Here is a 19,660-nt window from a genome sequence, read left to right on the forward strand (position 1 = left end):
TTATTGATATAGATATCATCAAGTATAATATTTTAGCTACACACAATAGTTCTAGAGAATGTGGGTCAACAGTGCTTGAATTTTTACATTTGGAATATTTTGATATTACACTCATCACCTTTATGTTAAAAGTTCCCAGTTTATTTTAGTCACAATATTTTGAACTTCTTTGGATGTAAAAATTTAGTTTGCTTGGATCTTCAAGAATACGACAGTGTCTTCAAATTTGTGAATCACATAATAAATATCCAGATTGGAGTTGGTGTTTTATTTAAACATTTTTTTCATAAGTCTTTTTTTTAAGGAACAATAGTCAAATTTGTATAAGTTAGTAGGGCATGAATTGGCCTTAAATTCAAATGCAGCCTTATAAAGAGCCTATGATAAATATATTAGAAAGCACTGTAACAAGTTGATTCATGTTCAGAATGAAGTATAAGGACACTGTGAGATCTCAGCCTTAGTTTTTCCAGCTGGGCTCCTCCTAGTCAAGGGCTGAATCAATATTTCATTTAGTGAAAACTTCCTGGTGAATATTCTGTCACTTAAGAAGCTCTATTAATCATTAATGAATGAAACACATTCCCAAAGGAAATTCCAAACTGAGTCTGTGGATTAAGTTTTAAAAAGAGATTTCTTTTAGTACATCAGTTTCGTTCGTGTTATCACTGGCTAGACATGAAAGTAAGAAGCCAATTGGGAAAATCTATAACTAATCCCTTCGTTGGTATCAAGGGGTTATGTAAAGTTCATTGGAACATACTGGTTAAAGTCTGAGTTGATCCTTTCATTAACAAATCCATATTTTATAGATTACTAGATTTGAACCTCTTTAGATAAATGAATTTCTTCTTAAAATTATGAAAGCTGCATTAGAGCAACTGATCTAAGTGAAATTTGATAGGTAAAATTTTCAAGTTGCTATTAGTCTAGTCCATAAAAGTTAACTTAAACATAGAAATTGTAATAGCTAAATAATTGTATATATAAATACTACCTATTCTCTTTCAGTATTGATTATTTCCAATTAAATATTTTCTTTAAAACTATAAAGTATATATACTTAGTAAGGGTAATAAAATGTGAATGTTTATCTTTATATATGTATTACAGTGTTATATCAATAGATTTTACCAGAAGCATATTTTATTCAATAAAATAGTGCTTATGCTTTCTACAAACAAAATAAAGAAAAATAAATAAAATGAAAGGTTACTCAGGACATAGGTTTGTTTCTAGTTGTTGCAACATGGCAGCTGTTCAGATGGTAACTGATACCAGATCAGCAAAGGAATTCATGTCCTATTTGCCCAACACCTAATAGAAAAACCATTGCCCCCTAAAGAACTTGCTCTGAATAATGGGCACAGCTGCTATTTTTATTTGTCACGGTATGCCAACTATATAACTTGTTCTATAGAATTACTTGGGAAACTCTCTAGAAACAACCCATCAGACATTTTCATTATAAATAATATCACCTGCTAAGCAGTCTTTCAGACATGATTACACTCTTCTTTTTGTATGGGAAATTTCACTCTAAGATCTGGTTCCTAGAAATGAGGAACCAAAACTTGGGGCTTAGTGCTTTAAATCTCAGTGTAAGAGAAGCACAGCCCTAGAATGTAAGCTAGTGCATCTGGATGGGGACCTTGACTGCTTCTATTCCAGAAAAGGGAGTCCTTCACCAAGCTGGTAAGAGGTCTAGAAACATATCTAGGTGGCCTTTTCACATATGCACACAAAATCCTTAAATAGTTTTAATTTCTGATCACCTTATGATTTGAGATTAACTAATAGTTGACATTTCCTATAATAACTTGTCCTAAGATCAGCTTCTCAGGAAACTTGGAGAATGTGATAAATACTATGGTTCCCTAGGAGTCTGAGGACTCCAATTATAGAACTGCAGATACTGATAATTACTGCAAATCAACAATAATATAAATTTTCAATTTATAGAAAATAACATTTTCAATCACTAAAATAAAATTGAATAAATTCAATAGAAAAATTAGAGGGGCTGAAACATGCATTTTTTCAAGCTTTTACACATTATAATGTAATTAAATTCAGTAATGTATTCCTCCAACAAATAATTTTGGGTGTCTACAAGGCATACAAGGACTCTAAACTATAAGGATCTGTACAATAATCTGGGGTCACTTCTACTACTTAATTTTAGCCATTTTTTAATGCTTGGATTTTCATTTAATTTGGCTACTTTCCCCTAATCTCTTGTCACTTTTATACTAAAAACAAGCTTCCCCAAATACTATTTTCATTTTCATACAACTATTCAAAATTTCTCTATAGCTCCTTAAAAATAATGGCTAGCATTATCAAGTATGCTTTCTGACAGGCACTACTGTAAAGTGCTGTCATGTGGTAACATATTTATTCCTCATAGAGACTCTTGGTATGTTCAGTAAATACTCTGTAAAATGAGAATGATAATTACAGAACCTAGCTCAGCTGCTGTGAAATGAAGGAATATATATATAGGTACTTAGCCCACTCTCTGACACACTGTAAGCACAAGTACTTGATTTCTTACTTCTTTCCAATAGTATTTCCACTATACCCACTTTACTTGAATAGACTGGCCTTCTAACAGAGCCTAACTTCACCTTTCACATTCCCTCCTTTTTTGGATATTTCCTCCATCAGAAGTGCTTTCTTTTCTTTTAATTTGGTTTTCCTTTTTTTTTTTTAATTTAATTTTATTTATTTAGTTTTTGGCCACGTCGTGCAGCATGTGGGATTTAGTTTCCCAACAAGGGATTGAACCCGTGCCCCCTGCATTGAGAGAGCAGAGTCTTAACCACTGGACCACCAGGGAAGTCCCTGATTTTCAGTCTTACCAAACTTTTGAGGTTTAACTCAAAATTTGCCTCTTCAGCGCAGGCAGTTTTCCCTGGTCACATTAAATTAAGATAATATTTCCAAATTTCTAAAGCATATCTCTTGCCTACAATAATCATCTGACACTTATATTTTATTAGGTACTAAAATCTAATAGTTAAGAGCACAGATTCTGGAGCTAGACTGCATGGATTTGAATCCTGGGTCTTTGACTTGCTAGCTGTGTGAAACTGGGTAGGCTACTTAGCCTTTTGGGAACTCAGTTTTCTTAAGTATAAAATGGGGACACTAGGTTGCTATTTCATCAGGCATATTGTGAGGATTAAATGAGAATGATGAGAACGATGTTGGGCACAAAGTCAATGCTGTTTCAGTGTTTGTTACCATTAGTTTTCATGGTTATCATTTTTGCATACATTTTCTATCCCTAACAAGATTATAAAAATGACTTGAAATCATGGGTTACATTGAATTTCCCTTATAATGTCTAACATGTTAGGACACTGGTTGCACATAGCAGGCATACACTAAATACTTGGTGACTGAATAAGAACCCATATATAGTCTGGTAGGCCTAGTAATAGAAAATAATAGATTTTTGTGTGCTTACCGTGCTCTAGGAATTGTTATCAACAAGGTATGTGCATTATCCCATTCAAATCTAATGGCTATACCATAAGATAGGTACCATTTTTATCCTCATTTTACTAATGAAGATTCAGAGACACAGAAAAGTTAAGTTACTTGCCCAGGATCACAAAACACGGGGCAGGAGGAAGATGTCCTTGTTTAAAAACACAATGATTTCCAAACTTTAGTGCACACTGAATCACACAAAGGGCTTGATAAAACAGATTACTGGGAATCATCTGCTAGTTTCTGATTCAGTGGATCTGAACAGTGTTCAAGATTTTGCATTTCTAACAGGTTTCCAAGTGATGACGAAGCTGCTGGTCTGGGGGATACACCTTTAAGAACCACTGCACTGTGTTATACTCTTTCCTCCATGCTATACAGCTTAAATTGCACTTAGAAACAGATGTTTCTAAACTAGAAGTTGACAGGTTCTGTTCTAAAACATGTGGAAACATACCAGGTTTCCCTAAAAAACACTGTAACATTAGAAATTTATGTGGAAACTGAGCTTTAAAGAAAAAAGAAAGAAAAATAGATTTTCTGGCAAAAAGATAATAACTCCTCTGTGATACTCATCAATGAGAAGCAAATCACACAGGTGTTTGACTTGGTGTAAAAATGCTACTGTTTTCTTAACTAAACGTCAATTAACAAATTCAAGAAACCAATACATCTAGAAAGAGAATGTCACAGGTTTGCAGTGACCTTAGACAAGGGAGGGAACAGCGACTACTCCCTAGACTCTCTTATCTTTTTCTACAGGTAGATTAAGTCAGGTAAAGGAATTTTAAACATAATCAGATCATTGGTTCTTCTGTAAGATACCTTATATTCCTCTGAAGTACTCAGAAAAACAAGGATCTTCCTGGCTATGGCCACACCTCACAGGGAAACCAAATCAGGGGAAAGAGTCAACTGCTTCTGCCCTAGGACTGGATGTCACAACAACCTTTTCTTCAGTTATTCATTTCTCCCTGTCTATATTGTATTCATAAATTATTTTTACTACCTGGTCAAATTGATAAGACTTGCTGACTTGATCCAAACTTAAGATCCTGAAATAGATTTTCCTACCTGAATTTTAGTATATGGTTGCCTTTCCCTACACTTAGCATGTTGCCAAACACACCTTGCAAAATTAGGCTACAAGTCCTGTCCATTTTGGCTTGTTCTGCCTTGATGTATCTATGACCTGATATGATACAAATGTCAAATGTACAATAAATCATATTAAACCATCTAACAAATGCATGCTGCTGGACATAAAAAGAAATAAGAGTTCAGGCCATAAACTTCACCAGTACTAGAAAATTCCAAAGTGGATATATGCAAAGTTTTTCAGTATACTGGGATTTAATTCACCTAGACCTGGTAAATGAGTCTGAGGATGTGTGCGAGAAAAACCACTTAAAGCCAAGGGAAAGAACAAGTGGGAAGCAAAAGGCAGAAAAATTACAGGAACTCACATGAGGATGGGAATAATTCTCATCAGCCAAAGTTGAAAGGATACATATCAGAGACATTGGGCAGAATGCTCAGAAAGTTGGTACCATAGTAGTGGGGCTAAATTAGCACTAGTCTGAAGATTTCTTTGAGACTTCCCTAACAGAGCTTAAAAGGAAGTTTTGAAAGTATCTCACTAATTCCAAGTAATGTAGCTGCTGCACGTGAGAAGCAAAATATGTTATTTAAAGAAAAAAAAAACAAAATTAAGAAATCAACAAGTATAAAATTTTAAATGTCCAGACTACAACCAAAATTGACTGGGCATGCAAGAAGTAGGAAAATATGACCCAGAATCATAAAAAAAAAAAATCAATAAAAATAGACCTCAAAATGATAGAGATGATGAAATTAACAGACAAGGGTGTTAAAACAGCTATTATAATATTATCCATATGTTCAAGGTGATTCAGGAAAATATGACCATGATTAGGAGAGAAATTGTAAATGTTAAAAAATAAAGGAAACGTCTCGAAATGAAAATCATAGTATCTGATCTGAACTGAAAAACAGTCTAGATGGGATTAAACAGCAGAGGAGCTATACAGGAAGAAAATATCGGAGAATTTGAAGACATAGCAATAACCAGTAAGACTGAAATACAGGCATAAAAATAGTATAATAAATATAAGAACAGAGCAATAGAGACTTCTGGGATATATCAAGTGGTCTAATACTGATGAAGTTAGAGTCCTAGTAGGATAAGATAGAACAAAATATTTGAAAATTACTAGCCAACAATTTTCAAAATTTTATGGAAACTATAAATTCACTGTATCTGAGAGGTTCAGTAAATCCTAAACATGGATGGACCTAGAGATTATCATATTAAGTGAAGTAAGTCAGACAGAGAACGACAAATATCACATGATATCACTTATATGTGGAATAAAAAAACGATACAAATGAACTTATTTACAACACAGAAATAGACTCACAGACATAGAAGACAAACTTATGGTTCCCAAAGAAGAAAGACAAGGAGGAGGTATAAATGAGGAGTTTGGGATAAATAGGTACACATTACTATGTATAAAGTAGATAAACATTAAGGACGTACTGTATAAGAAAGGGAACTATATTCAATAACTTGTAATAACCCATAATAGAAAAACATCTGAATACTCACACTCACACATAACTGAATCATTCTGCTGTACACCTACAACTAACACAACATGGTAAATCAACTATACATTAAATAAAAAAAACTTAAGCCAATAAAAAACAAAAAATCCAAAGCAGAGTAAATTTATATAAAAGTAACCAAATCACATTATAATCAAATTGCTGAAGACCACTGATGAAGAGAAAATCTTAAAAGTACTCAGAGACAGAGGAATGAAAACATGAATGTTCATAGACTTCTCATCAGAAACAGTGAGAGTAATAAGACAGTGGAGAGACATTTTTAACAATTGGAAGAGGGGACTGACCACCCAGGGGCATAAGGTAATTTTTCAAAGTGATAAAAATATTCAATAACTTGATTGTGGTGGTTTTTACACAATATTCATACTCATAAACTGGTACTCAAAATTGATAAATTTTATTATATGTAAATTACTTCAAAAAATGTGATTATACAAAAGATGAAGCTTAACTTGAGGAAAATGGTGTTAGCATAATTTCAGAGTTTCAGATTAGAGAATTTTTTTAAAAAGAAAATTCATTAAAAAAAAATCACAGAGCAGAAGCAAGAAGAATTACAATCCTGCAGCCTGTGGAACAAAAACCAGATTCACAGAAAGACAGACAAGATGAAAAGGCAGAGGGCTATATACCAGATGAAGGAACAAGATAAAACCCCAGAAAAACAAATAAATGAAGTGAAGATAAGCAACCTTCTAGAAAAAGAATTCAGAATAATGAGAGTAAAGATGATCCAGGAACTCAGAAAAAGAATGGAGGCAAAAATCGAGAAGATGCAAGAATGTTTAACAAAGACCTAGAAGATTTAAAGAACAAACAAACAGAGATGAACAATAAAATAACTGAAATAAAAACTACACTAGAAGGAATCAATAGCAGAATAACTGAGGTAGAAGAACGGATAAGTGACCTGGAAGACAGAATGGTGGAATTCACTGCTGCAGAAGAAAATAAAGAGAAAAGAATGAAAAGAAATGAAGACAGCCTAAGAGACCTCTGGGACAACATTAAACGCAACAACATTCGCATTATACGGGTCCCAGAAGGAGAAGAGGGAGAGAAAGGACCTGAGAAAATATTAGAAGAGATTATAGTCGAAAACTTCCCTAACATGGGAAAGGAAATAGCTACCCAGTCAAGGAAGTGCAGAGAGTTCCATACAGGATAAACCCATGGAGAAACACTCCAAGACACATAGTAATCAAATTGGCAAAAATTAAAGAAAAAGAAAAATTATTTAAAGCAGCAAGGGAAAAACGACAAATAACATACAAGGGAACTCCCAAAAGGTTAACAGCTGATTTCTCAGCAGAAACCCTACAAGCCAGAAGGGAGTGGCATGATATATCTAAAGTGATGAAAGGGAAGAACCTACCACCAAGATTACTCTACCCGGCAAGGATCTCATTCAGATACGATAGAGAAATCAAAAGTTTTACAGACAAGCAAAAGCTAAGAGAATTCAGCACCACCAAACCAGCTCTACAGCAAATGCTAAAGGAACTCCTCTAAGGGGGAAACACAAGAGAAGAAAAGGACTTACAGAAACAAACTCAAAACAATAAAGAAAATGGTCATAGGAACATACATATTGATAATTACCTTAAACGTGAATGGATTAAATGCTCCAACCAAAAGACACAGGCTCGCTGAATGGATACAAAAACAAGACCCATCTATATGCTGTCTATAAGAGACCCACTTCAGACCTAGGGACACATACAGACTGACAGTGAGGGGATGGAAAAAGATATTCCATGCAAATGGAAATCAAAAGAAAGCTGGAGTAGCAATACTCATGTCAGATAAAATAGATGTTAAAATAAAGAATGTTAAAAGAGACAAGGAAGGACACTACATAATGATTAAGGGATCAATCCAAGAAGAAGCTATAACAATTACAAATATATATGCACCCAACATAGGAGCACCTCAATACATAAGGCAACTGCTAATAGCTATAAAAGAGGAAAGCAACAGTAACACAATAATAATGGGGAACTTTAACACCTGAACTACACCAATGGGGAGATCATCCAAACAGAAAATTAATAAGGGAACAAAAGCTTTAAATGATACAATAGATAAGACAGATTTAATTGATATTTAGAGGACATTCCATCCAAAAACAGCAGATTACACTTTCTTCTCAAGTGTGCACGGAACATTCTCCAGGATAGATCACATCTTGGGTCACAAATCAAGCCTCAGTACATTTAAGAAAATTGAAATCATATCAAGTCTCTTTTCTGATCACAACACTATGAGAATAGAAATCAACTGCAGGGAAAAAAAAGTAAAAAACACATGGAGGCTAAACAATACATTATTAAATAACCAAGAGATCACTAAAGAAATCAAAGCGGAAATTTAAAAATACCTAGAGACAAATGACAAGGAAAACACGATGATCCAAAACATATGGGATGAGGCAAAAGCAATTCTAAGAGGGAAGTTTATGGCAATACAATCCTACCTCAAGAAACAACAAACATCTCAAATAAACAACCTAACCTTACACCTAAAGGAACTAGAGAAAGAACAAACAAAACGCAAAGTTAGTAGAAGGAAAGAAATCATAAAGATCAGAGCAGAAATAAATGAAATAGAAACAAAGAAGACAATAGCAAAAATCAATAAAACTAAATGCTGGTTCTTTGAGAAGATAAACAAAATTGATAAACCATTAGCCAGATTCATCAAGAAAAAGAGGGAGAGGACTCAAATCAATAAAATTAGAAATGAAGAAGGAGAAGTTACAACAGATACCGCAGAAATACAAAGCATCCTAAGAGACTACTACAAGTTACTCTATGCTAATAAAATGGACAACCTGGAAGAAATGGACAAATTCGTAGAAAGGTATAACCTTCCAAGACTGAACCAGGAAGAAATAGAAAATATGAACAGACCAATCACAAGTAATGAAATTGAAACTGTGATTAAAAATCTTCCAAGAAACAAAACTCCAGGACCACATGGCTTCACAGGTGAATTCTATCAAACATTTAGAGAAGAGCTAACACTCATCCTTCTCAAACTCTTCCAAAAAACTGCAGAGGAAGGAACACTCCCAAACTCATTCTATGAGGCCACCATCACCCTGATACCAAAACCAGACAAAGATACTACATAAAAGAAAATTACAGACCAATATCACTGATGAATATACATGTAAAAATGTAAAAAAAAAAATCCAACAACACATTAGAAGGACCATACAACATGATCAAGTGGGATGTATCTCAGGGATGCAAGGATTCTTCAGTATACACAAATCAATCAATGTGATACACCATATTAACAAATTGAAGAATAAAAACCATATGATCATCTCAATAGATGCAGAAAAAGCTTTTGACAAAATTCAACACCCATTTATGATAAAAACTCTCCAGAAAGTGGGCATAGAGGGAACCTACCTCAACATAATAAAGGCCATATACAACAAACCCACAGCAAACATCATTCTCAATGGTGAAAAACTGAAAGCATTTCCTCTAAGATCAGGAAAAAGACAAGGATTTTCACTCTCACCACTATCATTCAACATAGTTTTGGAAGTCCTAGCCATGGCAATCAAAGAAGAGAAAGAAATAAAAGGAATACAAACTGGAAAAGAAGAAGTAAAACTGTCAGTCTTTGCAGACGACATGATACTATATATAGGGAATCCTAACGATGCCACCAGAAAACCACTAGAGCTAATCAATGAATTTGGTAAAGTAGCAGGATACAAAATTAATGCACAGAAATCTCTTGCATTCCTACACACTAATGACGAAAAATCTGAAAGAGAAATTAAGGAAACACTCCCATTTACTGTTGCAACAAAAAGAAATAAAATACCTAGGAATAAACCTACTTAGGGAGACAAAAGACCTGTATGCAGAAAACTATAAGACACTGATGAAAGAAATTATAGATGATACAAACAGATGGAGACATATACCATGTTCTTGGATTGGAAGAATCAATATTGTGAAAATGACTGACTCCACTACCCTAAGCAATCTACAGATTCAATGCAATCCCTACCAAATTACCAATGGCATTTTTTACAGAATTAGAACAAAAAATCTTAAAATTTATATGGAGACACAAAAGACCTCGAATAGCCAAAGCGGTCTTGAGGGAAAAAAAACGGAGCTGGAGTAATCAGACTCCCTGACTTCAGACTATACTACAAAGCTACAGTAATCGAGACAATATGGTACTGGCACAAAAACAGAAATATAGATCAATGGAATAGCATAGAAAGCCCAGATATAAACCCACATACCTATGGTCAACTAATCTATGACAACGAAGGCAAGCATATACAATGGAGAAAAGACAGTCTCTTCAATAAGTGGTGCTGGGAAAAATGGACAGCTACATGGAAAAGAATAGAATTAGAACACTCCCTAACACCATACACAAAAATAAACTCAAAATGGATTTGAGACCTAAATGTAAGACCGGACACTATTAAACTCTTACAGAAAAACATAGGAAGAACACTCTTTGACATAAATCACAGCAAGATCTTTTTTGATCCACCTCCTACATTAATGGAAATAAAAACAAAAATAAACAAATGGGACTTAATGAAACTTCAAAGCTTTTGCACAGCAAAGGAAACCATAAACAAGACAAAAAGACAACCCTCAGAATGGATGAAAATATTTGCAAATGAATCAACAGACAAAGGATTAATCTCCAAGATATATAAACAGCTCAAGCAGGTTGATATTAAAAAAGCAAACAACCCAATCCAAAAATGGGCAGAAGACCTAAATAGACATTTCTCCAAAGAAGACATACAGATGGCCAAGAAGCACATGAAAAGCTGCTCAACATCACTAATTATTAGAGAAATGCAAACCAAAACTGCAATGAGGAATCACCTTTACACCAGTTTGAATGGCTATCATCAGAAAATCTACAAACAACAAATGCTGGAGAGGGTGTGGAGAAAAGGAACCCTCTTGCACTGTTGTGGGAATGGAAATTGATACAGCCACTATGGAGAACAGTATGGAGGTTCCTTGAAGAACTAAAAATAGAATTACCATATGACCCAGTGATCCCACTACTGGGCATATACCCAGAGAAAACCGTAATTCAAAAAGATGCACCCCTATGTTCATTGCAGCACTATTTACAATAGCCAGGACATGGAAACAACCTAAATGCCCATCGAAAGATGAATGGATAAAGAAGATGTGGTACATATATACGATGGAGTATTACTCAGCCATAAAAAGGAATGAAAGTGAGTCATTTGTAGAGACGTGGATGGATCTAGAGACTGTCATACAGAGTGAAGTAAGTCAAAAGAGAAAAACAAGTATCGTATATCAACGCATGTATGTGGAACCTAGAAAAATGGTACAGATGAACTGGTCTGCAGGGCAGAAATGGAGACACAGATGCAGAGAACAAACGTATGGACACCAAGCGGGGGAAGTGGCAGGGGGGCAGGGGTGGTGGTGGGATGAATTGGGAGATTGGGATTAACATGTGTACACTGATGTGTATAAAATTGATGACTAATAAGAACCTGCTGTAGAAAAAAAAAAAATTAAAAGAAAAAAACAATCAAGGGACTTCCCTGGTGGCTCAGTGGGTAAGAATCTACCTGCTAATGCAAGGGACATGGGTTCGATCCTTGGTCCAGGAAGATCCCACATGCCATGGAGCAACTAAGCCCATGCGCCACAACTACTGAGCCCATGCACCACAACTACTGAATCCCGCGCACCTAGAGCCCATGCTCCGCAACAAGAGAAACCACTGCAAGGAGAAGCCCGCGCACTGCAACAAAGAGTAGTCCCTGCTTGCCTCAACTAAAGAAAGCCCACATGCAGCAATGAAGACCCAATGCAGCCAAAAATAAATAAAATTAAAATTTTTTAAAAAAAAATCACAAAAATTTTTTTTCTTTTACATCTAGGTACTGCAATATTCAAAATAGAGGCATGAATTCATGTATACTTATAACACATACTTTAACAGACACCAACTTTCTCTGTTAAGAAAATAAAACAAAATCAAATGGCTGCTGAGCCTGCACGTCCTGAGCCTGTGCTCCACAATGGGAGAGGCCACAACAGCGAGAGGCCCGCGTACCACAAAAAAAAAAAAAAAAATAGTAATTCCCAGCAAATGTCTTTTCTATAAACACAAAACCTAAGTTGACATCATACTAAAAGTGTCACATAATCCATGGTATGGATCAAAATTGTCATTTCAAATTTGCATTAGTTCATACATGTACAAAAATGATTTTAGGTAGAAGATATTTTTAAAGTATTTTTACAAAACTGTTTTGATTTGAATATCTTTTAAATTATTTTTTATTAACTTTTCCCAAGTAATTAGTATACACAGAACAATTTTCATGGAACTGTGTTCTCTGCAACTATAATAAAGTATGTACATAGGGTGCAACATTGTTTCTTTACCTCCAGTTTATTTCTTGAAGAAGTGGGTTTCCAGTGAGAGACAATTCATGGAGAGAAAAGCATGCATCAAACCACCTTAGGGCACTTGTAAGATCTATAGAAAATAAAAAACAAAAATTATTATGAAAGTTATCACAGATAAAGAAAAATAATCATAAATCAATGACCATTTTATTTATGGGTTAGCTATTAAAGAAAGGCAACAAAAAATATTTATTTTGCAGAATATGATATGCTTTTAAAAGGAGACCATATTAAGAACATAGACTCTGCTATCAAAATACATATTTCTACCATTTAGCCACTGTGTGAATTTATGCAAATCATACAACTGCTTGATGATTCAGGTTCATCTCTATCTCATAGGGTGAGGATTAAATGAGATAATGTATGTAAAGGGCTTAGAGCAGTTTGCCCCAGATTGCAAACACAAAATCTAAAAAAGTAAAATCAAAAGTAATAGGATAGTGGTAAAATTGAACGTATGCCTAAACAGAATTATATTTATACTTTCAAAAGTAAAAATAGTAGGTCAATCTAGGATACATTAAGAGTAATTTATACCAGAATTACTCTCCCACAGAAAACAATCATAAAACTGAGCAATAAACATGAAGCACCTGTTTTTAAGCCTCACTCAGAGAAAAGGGAAACACATATGGTGAGCTGACAATCACAATGGTTTTCTGCCTAAATGCATTTTACCTTAGAGCAAGAAAGTAGAAACCAAGCAAAGAGGCTGTTTTGCTGAGTGAGGAGGCAAAGTTCAGATGTGAAGCTGGAATTTATGGTGAAAAGTTCTGGGAAGAAGCTGTGTGTGCATATGCTCCGGGGAGGAAATTGGGGGAAGAAGTCTATGTGAGGATTTGCCGCAGGTCCTTTGAGTGCTAGGAGTTACAGGCAGGGCAACACTCTGAAAAACCTAGCAGAGATAACCTGCTATCAGGCTAACAGCCGAATGATGACATTATAGTTCATGCAGCAGTGAAAGACATTGGAATTTCAGCCCCGTCAGATGAGACTCAACTGAATAGCTCAGAGATTCAGCTAAAATCCAGAAAGAACATGCATTAGGAGTAAAGACAATGCCCTGGGGTAGGGGGATGCACTGAGAAGTGAAAACTAAAATGACTTGTCCTAGGAGGGAATGAAATTAAGTCTGACATCAACAAAATTATCCACCAATACTTTAACTGCCTGCCAGAATTACACTTAATACCCTTTAAAAGGAAGACAACAACAGCCAGACTCAGCAAACTGTACTACGAACAATGTTCAACATACAGTTAAAAATTATTGGACATAAAAAGAAATAGGAAAATATGACATCATTAAGAGAAAATCAGTTAATAGGGACACATCCCAACATAGGCAAAATGTAAATCAATTTTTTGACAAAGACATCAAAGTCATTCAATGATGAAAATAGTTCGTTCAACAAATGTTGCTGGAACAGTTAACTAAATATCCATATTAAAAACTGAACTCATCCTCTACTTCAAACCTTTCATAAAAAATAATTTGAGGTGGATCACAGACCTAAAAGTAAAAACTTAAAGTATAAGACTTCTTACTTTCTTACAAGAAAGTAAGAAAGCATAGAAAATCATCTCAATCTGGAGGTAGAAAAATATTACAAAGGACACAGAAAGCAAAAACTATTAAAAATAATAAAGTTTCACCAAAATTGAAAACTTCTGCTCATCTAAAGATATCATTAACAAAATTAATAGGTAAAAGAGGGACTTGGAGAAACATCCACAAAACATGTCTGACAAAGAGTTTCATCCAGAATATATAAAGAATTTATTGAAATCAATAAAAGGCAAATACTAAAATTTTTAAATGGTAAGACACATGAATAGACACAAAAGAATATATAGAAATCATCAATAAATACATGCAAAGAGGTTCAATATCATTATCCATCAGGGAAATGCAAACTAAAACCATAATGAGATAACACAATGAAATACTAAAAACCCTGTAAGAATGGAGCTATTGGAACTCTTACACATCACTAGCGGGGAAATAAAATGTTACAACTATTTGGAAAACAGTTTTAACAGTTTCTTATAAAGTTAAACATGCACCTACTCTATTATCCAGTAATTACACTCTAAACATTTACCCAAGGGAACTGAAAACATGTGTTTACAAAAATATTTGTACAAGAATTTCCACAGGAACTTTGTAATCAGAGTAGCCTCAAACAGGAAAAAATTAAAATATCAATAAACAGGATAATGGACAAAGTGTAATATATTTATACAAAGGACTACACTTCAGAAAAAAAAGACTACCTTTACAAACAACTAAACAACTGATGTGGTGGAATGTCACATGAATGCCAAGCAAATACTATTTGATCTCATTAATACAAAGATGTACAACAGTCAAATTTAACCTATGGTGACAAATTTAGAACTGTGATTGTCTCTATGAGGGGACTGGCTGAAAATGGGGATGGGGAAATTTGGGGGGAGGGACTGTTTAACCAAATCAATTCATCATTTTTTAACTTAATAAACTTTTAATGGATGTCTGGTTAGGAGTCAACAAGTTTGTTTACTTATCTTCATTAGGCTATTGATTTCATAGGTAAAATATATATGAATTTTAAATAGGAATATAATTCTGACATTTTCCCAGGTTTACCAGAAAGATATGGAAGTAATATGATTTTAAAAGTGGAGAGAAATTTTTAATTAAATTATTTCACCACACATTTGAAGGAGTTTAGAATACACAGCACCTCAGTACGCCATTCTGGCATTTTGACTTTTTTGAGTTAAAGGCACTTAAAAAAGAGCAGATGCAAGGGCCCTCTGACCTTCCTTCTTTTTCTTCAAAGCAGGAGATTAAATTCCTATGTGAAAGATATTCGACCTATACCAGAAGCAAAGGGACATTCTTATCACAAGGACAGGAAGTCCAGGCCAAGAGATATGTATACAAACAAACCTGTTAAACTAGCCTTTGTTTCCTAGTCACTTTTCCATCCAATTAACTACCTTAGCCCAAGCCCCTCTGCCTCATCACATTTTCACAATTTACTACTCTTTGTCCAGCTCACTATGTAAGTTCAACTCTGATTGCTTCTTGGGGTCTTTATTTTCTTGTGAGAACTCCCATGTACATGTTAAAAAAAAAAAAAAACAATTACAACTTGTATTCTCTTTTTCTGTTTATCTGACTTACACCAGTTTAATTCTCAGGCTTAGCCTGAGAAGGGAGAGGAAATTTTTCCTGCTCTACACCATTTTGTATAGATATGTTATTTGTAAATGCCATTAACTCATCTACCCAAAACAACGCCTTACCATACTTGGAACAGAAACTTAAAAGCCTATTATTTAAAAAACTATTATACATTACTATAAACTTACCAGAAAGACAATTGTTGCTGACATCTAGTTTTTCCAAAGAAACAAAATGAAAAAGTGGTATGATTTTTGTCAAGCTGAAAACCAAAATGAAATTTATAAAAATTTTAAATTGGAATGTTCTTAATATTATTGATGTAATTATATATTTATATAACACAATTATATAATGTTATAGATTATAAATTTGGCAGAAATGTATAACTATATACAATTGCATTTTCACAATAGAATACAATAATATAATCTTTACTAACAATACTTATTTAAAATGCAGTAATTATAAGATTTTAAGTATTTATTCTATAATGAAAGATTTATTTCTAAAGAGAAGTTATCACGGAATTGCTAGTATCAATCATAATTATCATGAAGCTTAATGTGTACTTGGTACTTAAATAAAAATAAATGGGTTTTTTGTTGTTATTGTTTTATCTTTGCATATGGCCAAATTTACACAGAATTCATACTTTCTATGTATTTTTTTTCTGGCTCAAACATTTAACAAACCATTAAGAGGTAAAAACATAAAAAATATGTATTTTTACTTTTTAACAATATAACTTTAATTAGAGTCACTAGTTTTGTTTCTAATTTAAAGAAGGTTTCGTTTACTAGATTAAAAGTATTATAAGTCCTGTAAGTGCACAAGGTTACACTGGGGTTATTTTTAAATTGGAAATATGCATTTAAGGAACACATAATAGAAATTGTTTTCTATTGATAGAATAACTTAAATTTGGCAGAAATATACTAATTTTTAAAATTAATACTCATTATTAAAACAAGCATGTTCAAATTCTAATAATAATAAACTTTTCTACTACTTTTAAAAGTTTCTGTCATTTTCGAAGATACAATTGTCATTAAGACCCCATATTCAAACAAGGAACATAAGTGATACTGAAAATACTCACTTTATTGGTAACAAAAGCTATGAAGGGAAAATTAATTTTAGTTTGATTTACATTTCCAACTAAGACAAATTTACACTTACTTTATTACATAATATCACATTACCCCAGCTATTTGGCAATAAAAATTAAGCTAGTTCATCTAAATCTTTAAACAAAATAAAAATTACTTTGTATGAAATATATTCTCATCACAAATACAAAACTAATCTGAACTAATCCCCTCTATAAATGTTGAAGATCCATATATGTTCAAAATATACTTCCACTAAATAAGTATTTCTGGTACAAAAAAGAAAAAAAAAGTATGCATTAGTTTCCACTTCTACTTTCTTGGTTTTTTTATATTGTCCCTCCAGTTTACCTGGCAGAGATTTTTACATCTTTATTTCTACCAACACCCTGCCATGGTAGGAAAAAAAAAAAGTACTATTATTCTAAGATCAGAAGCTTACAGGATAATACTGTGACTGGAAGCCTCATGGCACAAAGCCAACCCTTGTACTGACATTAACTCCTCTCCTGTATTATCCTGTTCAGCATTAGAAGAGAGACAGAAGATGCTACTGATGATAAAACAGACTAAATAAGGAGTCTGGAAGACCTCTCTGATTGTAGCCAATCCTAAGTACAATATTACTATTTACACTACCTATATAACACTGCTTCTTAAAAACAATTTCCAGGGGAAAAATCCAAGGTAATAAAAGAAAAAGTTATCAAATATTGCCCATTACATTTGCATATACAGTTCATTATTTGTACACACACTCTTTAATAAAAAATTTACTGAAATGTCACATGTACACTGAAAAAGAAACTTAAAACTTTGTCAATATGTAATTAGTGCATTCAAGTCCTAATTTTGTGACATTTCCTATTCACGCATTCTAGATCATTACTACAAGTAAGAAATTTAAGTTATTTAAGTGAAAATACAATTATAATAAATGTATTTATTAAAAGAAAATTCTTATTTCTTTTTTACCATTAGTATATTTCTAATGCTAAATCTTTACCCTCCTACTAAATGGATTTTGAAAGATTAATAGATAATGAGTTTTTCTTTTTTCAGAATATCTCATGTTTTTAACCAATAAGTTATATGGCAATATTTGGTAACATATAGGTTATATGAAGACATTAACTAAAAATAACCAATAAAGTTTTAGAATTAAAAATAAAAATTCCCTTTGCAAAAATAAAGTATTTCTTCAGGTGAAGAAATATTTGGTTTGACCACATATTTTTCATAATATCGAAATTTTGCCTTTTCAGATAACCATGCTTTTAGAATCATGCTCCTTTTTGGAAATTTTAATCAAGAAAACTGGCTATTTATTCACCACTAGGATGGTAGAAACCTAATAGTAGAATCGTTTTTATTTTAACCTCTAGAACTTTTCCTTTTACTGACATTCTGTGTATATTTTTTCTAAGAAAATTCAAACCAGAAAGACAAAGGACATTAGTGAAAACCTAATACCATTTGACCTTGTCACATTAGCCCTGGGCATAAAAAAGATATAAATTTCAAAGACGACAAAAAGCAAAAGATTTGTACAATGAGCAGCCAATGGGTAATAGTTTCCACTTTCTGCTCCTACTTAGAGTTTCACTGGAAGTAGAAAGGCTTATGAAGCTGGAAAGTCTTCCAGTTAGAACTCCGCTGAGAAAAACTTAAAACAGTCACATGTCCTAATGAAAATTTAAAACAGAAGTCAGGATGAAACACGTATTTCAAACAATATGTACTAAGTATCATTCTTTATATGTATTTCATTTGTTGGAAAAAAGCATATGGGCACATAATTTCTTCCTTGTGATGAAAATATTTATTAAAAATTAAAAGAAAAACACATACAATTTAAAAGACATACCACACACAAATCCAAATATCACATTTATAAAATTCTCTCAGGTTTTCAAAATGTATTGACATACATTTTCCTTTTGGGTAATCATTAAAATCCCATAAAATAGGTAAGGTAGGTGTTACCACCCCTTTTACAAGTGAAAAAACTGAGGATCAGGTAGTGAGAAAAGAGTTAATCAATGTCAACTGACAGATAAGTTGTAGATTCAGAATTCAAACCCATATCTGTTGACCCTGAGTTTTATCAAACTTAAAATAGTTCTTAAAAAGTCAATGCACATGTAAAAGCTTAACATAAAATGGGTAATTTCTACAGCTAATGATATTAGCTTATGGTGAAAAATCTTAAGTTTGAAGATAATTTTTCACTACGATTTTAGGAAATAATTTCACTACTCTATGTGTTCATTTCTATCAATCACATTCCCCTGGTGTCCTCAGGACTTATTCTTTCATCCTCCTGGAAATGGTAGGAGGCTACTTGTGCAAAGAGCTTTGAGAGACCCATTAAAAATATCTTCAAATATAAGTGACAGTATTATTAAAAATTCAAAATAGCATATATAATAATTTCACCACTTTTTTATATAGCTAAGTTCAACAAATTGTTATTTTACATCTAAGAGTTTTTTTGAGGGTCAGGGCATATGGTACTCAGTTTTGTATCCCCTAAAATGGCAAACACCACCTCAATATATATCCAAATGTTATAAAGCTAAACAAACAAAATTATAAATATGGATTATTTGGTTTAAGTATCCCAGTTATTGTTATCAACTCTAAAATTTTTTTAGTAGTCCAGTTTATTATAAAATTATAAAATTCCTGGTCATATCAGATTGATATGAGAAACAAGGCACATCATATTGATAGGGTAAA

The 19,660-nt window shown here is 33.2% G+C and overlaps 1 protein-coding gene across 1 annotated transcript in view; it reads right to left on the reverse strand.

Annotated features, from left to right (window-relative positions):
- Positions 1 to 19,660, reverse strand: part of LRRIQ1 (leucine rich repeats and IQ motif containing 1) — a 217,210-nt gene that overhangs the window by 105,020 nt on the left and 92,530 nt on the right. The window contains exons 14-15 of the mRNA XM_024736878.1: positions 15,995 to 16,068; positions 12,606 to 12,699 (exon numbers count right to left, since the gene is read on the reverse strand). Coding sequence (XP_024592646.1) covers positions 12,606 to 12,699; positions 15,995 to 16,068 — 168 coding nt within the window. The remainder of the gene's footprint in view (positions 1 to 12,605; positions 12,700 to 15,994; positions 16,069 to 19,660) is intronic.

The sequence above is a fragment of the Neophocaena asiaeorientalis genome, unplaced genomic scaffold (assembly GCF_003031525.2).
Source record: "Neophocaena asiaeorientalis asiaeorientalis breed wild unplaced genomic scaffold, Neophocaena_asiaeorientalis_V1.1 scaffold134, whole genome shotgun sequence".
Lineage (NCBI taxonomy): Eukaryota > Metazoa > Chordata > Mammalia > Artiodactyla > Phocoenidae > Neophocaena > Neophocaena asiaeorientalis.